The sequence below is a fragment of the Pogona vitticeps genome, chromosome 1 (genome assembly GCF_051106095.1).
Source record: "Pogona vitticeps strain Pit_001003342236 chromosome 1, PviZW2.1, whole genome shotgun sequence".
NCBI lineage: Eukaryota > Metazoa > Chordata > Lepidosauria > Squamata > Agamidae > Pogona > Pogona vitticeps.
The window spans coordinates 413,944-420,905 of NC_135783.1; the positions used below are offsets into that span (position 1 = coordinate 413,944).

The 6,962-nt window shown below is 58.0% G+C and overlaps 1 protein-coding gene across 3 annotated transcripts; it reads right to left on the reverse strand.

The window, feature by feature from the left end:
- Positions 1-108: 108 nt before the first annotated feature.
- Positions 109-4,243, reverse strand: ATRAID (all-trans retinoic acid induced differentiation factor). Of its 3 annotated transcripts, none has more exons than XM_078381190.1 (8): positions 4,087-4,243; positions 3,842-3,983; positions 2,979-3,051; positions 2,179-2,250; positions 1,898-2,019; positions 1,367-1,582; positions 721-821; positions 109-552 (listed from the first exon to the last, which is right to left on the reverse strand). In XM_078381190.1, exons 1-8 carry the CDS (start codon positions 4,183-4,185, stop codon positions 448-450), a joined length of 930 nt encoding a protein of 309 aa, XP_078237316.1. In that variant the 5' UTR covers positions 4,186-4,243; the 3' UTR covers positions 109-447. The 3 variants fall into 3 exon arrangements, with proteins under 3 accessions (XP_078237316.1, XP_078237315.1, XP_072841590.2); XM_078381189.1 differs by having other exon boundaries at positions 2,979-3,050; positions 3,838-3,983; XM_072985489.2 differs by lacking the exon at positions 1,367-1,582 and having other exon boundaries at positions 2,979-3,050; positions 3,838-3,983; positions 4,087-4,242.
- Positions 4,244-6,962: the final 2,719 nt, after the last annotated feature.

The following is a 6,962-nucleotide window of genomic DNA, read 5'->3' on the forward strand; positions in this document are numbered from 1 at the left end:
GGGCAGAACTGCCACAAGCCACTGGGATCAAGCCCCGACTGGAGTAGCTGCCCCTGGCTGGGTCACTCCTTGGCCCACCCCGACACAGGCCCATACAACTGGTCTCGCTTTCTTGTTACACACATCAGACTTTATTACAAACATTTCCAAAGGGTTAACAGCAAACCGTGTTGTGAAAATGTCTCTCCTCCCCAGTCCTCTTGCTGAACTTGGCTGGGAGGCGGTGGTGGGAGGTTGCAGGCCAAAACGGGCACGTCCACCCACACTAGGGCTCTCTGCCCCCCAGAGAGGGGGGAGCCTGAAACAGACCCCTTGCGGCTGCCTGGGAAGGTTCCGGGCCACGGACGGTCGCCTTCTGGACCCCTGGAGGCTACCAGTCGGGAAGGCCAAAGCGGCCGCAGAGAGGAGACACCGCCCTCCGTCTCCTCCTCCCCCCCTTGGCGGCACCTACGAGGTCTTGGCTTTGCGCCGCTGGGTGACCCAGAGCAGGATGGAGAGGATGGCTGTGGCAGCGCCGAGAGTCCCCAGAAACAGCAGATAAGGGAAGGAGCCCTAGACGGAAAGACAGACAGGTCGGCCGGAGCTTGGCTCTGGGGAGGGCTTCAGATGCTCTGCAGGCTTCCTTGGTGCCCAGAACAAGCCGTCTCTCTGGCGACTCCAGGGAAGGACTGGCACCCCCTCCCCAAGCATCCCCCCCCCCAGGCTCCAGCCTTGGCTCACCTGGCGCAGGCACTTGTAGCCGTGGTACGGGCTCATGCACAGGCACTGGAACAAGCCGGGCCCGTCCGGGGTGCACAGGGAGGCCTCTGGGCACAGCCAGACTGTAGGTGCAAGACAGGGAAGGGTGAGCAGGGCAGCCGTGTGTTCTCCCCCCCCCCCGGCTGGGCCTCTTCCCTCTCGTGCTGCAGGAAGCCACTCCCGCCAAGCACACCCCCTTCGGCCCTGCCTGCACCCCACCCTGCCGGCCTGCTCTGTGCCGTCTCCTCCCTTTGGATGGCCTAGGCAGAGGCACGGCTGGCCTGTGCAGTCAGGGCGGCCGGCGGGGCCTTCCCTGGGGGGCGCTAGGGGCCGAGATCGCCGCCCTCCCGCTTCCCCCTCCTTAGTCCACAGCTCCAGGGGCTTTGCCTCTTCCCGGCAGCCACCGATCCTAACCCAGCCCTCGCTTTGCCTCTCAGGACTTGGGCTCCTTGGTCTTTGCTGCCTGCACGGCGCCTGATTCTTGCTGGGCCAAAGGAGCCTTGAGTGGCAAGCTCAGGGGTGCTCTCCTCTCAGAATAACCGGGGCCAGCTAGCCATGGGCTGGTGCCACGTGCAAAGGCCCTGCCCAGCACAAGGCCAGGGATCCGGCACAGCCCCCACCCACCCACCCCAGTTCTGTGAGGTCGGAGCAGGCAAACGTGCTCGGCAGGAAGAGCACAGGGGCAAGAGACGTCCCGGGTGGTTTGTGTTGGTCAGCCAGCATCCTTTCCCTCCTCCTGCCCCAGGGCAGCCCCAGGGTGGCACAGCGGCCTGCCACTCAGTAACGCCAGGGGATGAGGGCCAACGAAGCTGGGGATCTCCTCCAGGACTACCGTTCTGGGACTCTAGGAGAGGCAGAGAAAAGGGCGGGCACTCCACTCTGCAGGAACCTGTGGGCCAACTCCAGGCGCGCTGTGCTCGGCCACTCCCCACCCCTGCCTCGGCCAAAGGGAAGGAGGCAGGTTGGCGCCTCTCTCCTGCTCCCTCTTGGGCTCCTGGGCAGACCTCATCCTACAGACTCTGCGCACTGCAAGGTTATAGTAGAACGTGTCAGGAAGGGAGGACGGGGGCTCCCTGGGGTGAATGCTCCCCTTCAACCGTCCTTGCCCTGCTGCAGGTTCCCCCCCTCCCCCCGGAGCCCCTGCCGGCTGTCTCCCTACCCAGCCCAGCTGAGCCATTGCACGGATTCCTCTGGCCTTGACAACTCCGGCTGCTCCCTTGGACACGCATGTTCTCCCATCCTTTGCTGCCCCCCGGGCAGTCCAGGTGCCGAGGCAAAGCCCTGGGGACCCAAAAAAATCCTGTCAGAGGCTGGCAAGAGATGGCGGCCAGTCCTGACCAGGCCCACCCCCCCCACCAAGGACCCCCCCTGCCGCTTCCACAGCCTGCCCCAGGGGACCTGATCCTGGACTGGGAGGGGCAGCCACCCACTCAGACTTACAGGGTCTGCAGCTGGGTGAATCCTCGGAAAGCATCCTCGGGAAGATCCCGCAGTGGATTACCCGTGAGATCGCTGTGTTTAGAAACGAGAGAGAAGAGAGAAGTCACCCATCGGCCTTCCAGGCCCTGCCTTGCCCTTCTCTGCCAGCCAGCCAGCCAGGCAGCACCGCTTCCTGGGACTTCCCAGACAGGCGTATCAAGGGCTGAGTCTTCCCGGAGAGTGTAAAGATGGCCATTCAATGTACAGACCAGGACAAAAAGCTTGAACGTAGATGTTAAGCCCTCCCTCCCAACGGTTCACTGGATGACTGGGGGCAGCCAGAAAGGCTTGCCTGAACACCAGATGTTGCAGGGGAACCAACAGACGCCTAGACCGGACCAGACCCAAGACGTCACCGCTCAGTTCTCAGGCCTTCGACAAGTCTACAATCATGGCCTGACCACACTGACCTGCTCCTTCTCTTGCCCCCCACCAGCTGAGAGACAGAAGCACATTGCCCCTGCCACCGGGGGGGGGGGGAGAATACACAGCCTGACTAAAAGCCCCCACCTGTGTCTCTACTTGCTGAATGTACCTCCAAGCAGAGGCACAGATCCTACCCCACGGAGGTGTCCTCTGAGAGGGAAGGGCTAAATGCCTTTTCAAGTGCAGCCCCTCCCCCCGAGCTGCTTTCTGACCCACCCATGCTCTCTCTGCGTCCCTCTGAACCAAGGATCCCAAAGAGGTCTCCCACTGCAGCCAGAAAGCCCTGTGTGCCCCATGGAAGAAGCGACCCAGCCCAAGGAGTGGATGGGACTCACATGATAACAGCAGTTCTAGCCTCCTGGAAGCCGGAGCAGAGTGTGGTCAGTGAGCAGTTCCCCAAGTCCAGCCTAGAGGAGAAGAGGGGGGAGGGGCTCCATCAGCCATCAACCCTGGCAAGGGTTGACCCTCTCCTGTCCATTCCACCCTGGACCACCCAGGTCTGGCTTTACCTCCGAGGAATAACATGGAGAGCATCATTTTCACCTAAGGTGGTGGGGGTGGTGCATACATTTCCTGACAGAGGCATAAAAGCGACCCCCTCCCTTTAGGCTCTGGCATCTCATTTTTTTGCCCAGCCTTTGGCACACCCACCTGGACAAGGGCCAGGCAATGCCCGCGGGGGCGCGGAGGCACCAAGGGGGACATTCAGAGGGGTTTGGCCGCACCAGAGTGAATACAGCCCAGCCGGAAGGACAAAGTGCCCCCAAAGCCCAGACCCCCCCCCCCCGCCTTTGATGGCCGCCTCCCTGCCACGCCACCGGCAATCCCTGGAGCCCAAGGTCCTCATCAGCCCGACAGCCTCCTTCGGGACTGCAGCCCAGGTGGCGGGGGGGGGGGCGGCGGGGGCGGCAGCACAAGACCAGCGAGCGACATGGGCAGGCGCCCCTCTCCTTTTCCGCCACAAAAAAGAAGCAGGCGCGTGCAATGGTCTAAGCTCCGCCTCAGACCGCCGGGCACGCGCGGCTCCTCTTCAGACGTGCAACGAGAGGCCCAGCCGGCGGGCGGGCGGGCGGCGACCCGCAGCCCCTCGACGGCCCCTTCCAGAGGCGCCGGTCGCCCGAGTCTCGGCTAAGCCGCCCCGACTGACCGACGGACCGCTGCCCTTCCGAGGCGGGGCCCGGGAACGGCACTCACCCCACCACCACCACCACGGCCTCCTGCTCCGGCGCCCCGTCCACGCAGCAGCGGCCCCGCAGCTCCGCCCCGGTCCGGTTGCCGCAGAAGGCGGCCACGGCGGAGCCCTCCGGCGCCGGCCCCGCGCAGCAGCCCTCGCCGCAGACCTAAGGCGAGAGGAAGAGGCGGGAGGCCGGCCGGTCAGGCAGGCCGGCAGGCAGGCAGGCAAGCGACCCACCCACCTACCCACCCACCGAGCCCACCGCTCACCTGGCCCGGGGGCGGCGCTGCTCCCGGCTCCGCGGCCGCGGCGGCCACCAGGAAGCCCAGGAGCAGCCGCGGAACTCGATGCCCGCCGGGCGAAGCCATGGCGCCTCACGTGACTGTGGTGCCGGGCGGTCACATGACTCCGAAGAAATTCCCCAGTTCCCCCCCCTTCCCGAGGCGCGGGCGCCCCCTACGGACCACCGCCGGAATGCTCATCGCCCCCCTCTCAGTCCTCCAGACGACACGTGTTCCCACGTGCTGGCATATAGCCTTTCCCCTTCAAAAAATACATGCTCCAAATAAAAATTCCATACATCTTTGAAATCGTTGTTGTTGCTGTTGTTTAGTCGTGTCCAACTCTTCGTGACCCCCTGGACCAGAGCACGCCAGGCCCTCCTATCTTCCACCGCCTCCCGGAGTTGTGTCAAATTCATGTTGGTTGCTTCGATGACACTGTCCAACCATCCCATCCTCGGTCGTCCCCTTCTCCTCTTGCCTTCACACTTTCCCAACATCAAAGTCTTTTCCAAGGAGTCTTCTCTTCTCATGAGATGGCCAAAGTACTGGAGCCTCAGCTTCAGGATCTGTCCTTCCAATGAGCACTCGGGGTTGATTTCCTTTAGAATTGATAGGTTTGTTCTCTTTGCAGTCCAGGGAACTCTCAAGAGCCTCCTCCAGCACCACAATTCAAAGGCATCAATTCTTCGGCGGTCTGCTTTCTTTATGGTCCAGCTCTCACTTCCATACATCACGACAGGAAAAACCATAGCTTTAACTATTCGGACTTTTGTTGGCAAGGTGATGTCTCTGCTTTTTAAGATGCTGTCTAGGTTTGTCATTGCTTTCCTCCCAAGAAGCAGGCGTCTTTTAATTTCGGGGCTGCTGTCTCCATCTGCAGTGATCATGGAGCCCAAGAAAGTAAAATCTGTCACTGCCTCCATATCTTCCCCTTCTATTTCCCAGGAGGTGATGGGACCAGTGGCCATGATCTTAGTTTTTTTGATGTTGAGTTTCAGACCGTTTTTTGCACTCTCCTCTTTCACCCTCATTACAAGGTCCCTTAATTCCTCCTCACTTTCTGCCATCAGAGTGGTATCATCTGCATATCGGAGGTTGTTGATATTTCTTCCTGCAATCTTAATTCCATCTTGGGATTCCTCCAGTCCAGCCTTCCGCATGATGTATTCTGCATATAAGTTAAATAAGCAGGGTGACAATATACAGCCTTGTCGTACTCCTTTCCCAATTTCGGGGCTGCTGTCACCATCTGCAGTGATCATGGAACCCAAGAAAGTAAAATCTGGCTCCATATCTTCCCCTTCGATTTGCCAGGAGGTGATGGGACCAGTGGCCATGATCTTAGTTTTTTTTTTGATGTACAGCTTCAGACCGTTTTTTGCGCTCTCCTCTTTCACCCTCTTTAAGAGGTACTTTAATCCTACATCTCTTTTTCTCCAAGCACAGTGGATGGCATTCTGTGCATATGCAGTATTTTTCTTTGCAGCATCGGATTTTCCTTTCACCTCCAGGAGCGTACGCAGCTGAGCGTCCTTTCGGCTTTGGCCCAACCACTTCATTCGCTCTAGAGCTACTTTTCCTTGTCCTCCGCTCTTCCTCAGTAGCATGTTGGACGGCTTCCGACGTGAGGGTCCCATGTTCCAGTGTCATATCTTTTAGCCTTTTGTTTCCATCCATGGGATTTTCTTAGCAAAGCTACTGGACTGACATTGCCAATTCCTACTCCAGGTGGATTGCATTTAGTCGGAACTCTCCACTATGACCTGTCCATCTTGGGTGTCCCTGCACAGCACAGCCCATAGCTTCTCTGAGTGACTCAAGCCCCTTTCCCATGATAAGGCAGCAATCCATGAAGGGGAATTATAGTACTGATTAAAATAATTGGATTACTGTGATGTTGAAAGGTCTGCCTTGGATTTGTATTGAAATCGTTCTATCATTTTTGAGATTGTATCCCAGGACAGTACAGCTTCTCCCACTCTTTTGTTGACTGTGAGGGCTACTCCATTTCTTCCACAGGATTCTTGCCCACAATAGTAGATATGAGAGATGAAATCACTAGCCTTTGCCATTCCCTTTCCTATATTCATTTCACATGTTAACGTTAATAGCTAAGATCCACATTTTTTACACCAGTCTCCAGATTAATTTCTCATTTTTCCAGTTCTTTGCAAATATTAATCTTGCTATTATGACTATTATAACAACAAACTCTTCCTGTTTTCTCTGTGTTCTCAGCTTACATCCATGTAAAAGACACCCCTCAATTTTCTGTGTAATGATTATAGGAAAAAGTAGTACCTTATATGTGGATAAATATGGTAATTTTATCTGTTTAACCATTATTCCTGCTACTTCTTCCTAGCTCCATGTTTCTTGTGCACCCTTTAACACTCCCTATGTACGACATAAAGAAACCTAACTTTACTGCCCCTAAAACGGCTGTGCTGCTGTTCCCAGAAAGCCACGGGTGCAAGTTCCAGCATGGCTGGCCGCTGCTGGTCCTGGCAGGAACACCCCAACAGGGCCCACACCCTTGGAAGGCTTTGAGCAAAGCCTGGGTATGTGTAGCCCTTGCAGGAGCTCATAAAACACCTGCCAAGGACCTACCCTTGTGGGGCGGGGCGGGGGTGGGGGCCGCCTCTAGGGCAGGGCGTTCTGGGGGAAAGAGGACGCCTCCGCTCAGTGGTTCCCAATTTTGGGCGACCCACGTGAGTGTTCCTGGATTGCCACTCCCAGGAACTGCAGCCAGCCCAGCGGGTGGTGAAGGCTTTTGGGAATGGCTCTCCAAAGTGGCGCTGCGAGGGACGTGGTGGCGCTGCGGGCTAAACCGCAGAAGCCTGTGTTGCAGGGTCAGAAGA

Excerpts from the sequence above, each read along its gene's own strand:
- ATRAID (XM_078381189.1), bottom strand. The coding sequence starts at position 4,185 with ATGGCTTCGCCCGGCGGGCATCGAGTTCCGCGGCTGCTCCTGGGCTTC. Across the intron at positions 2,020-2,178 it reads TTCACCCAGCTGCAGACCCT|GGCTTTGCCTCGGCACCTGG; the intron begins GTAAGTCTGAGT and ends TTGGGTCCCCAG. Across the intron at positions 1,583-1,897 it reads CAATGGCTCAGCTGGGCTGG|AGTCCCAGAACGGTAGTCCT; the intron begins GTAGGGAGACAG and ends TGCCTCTCCTAG.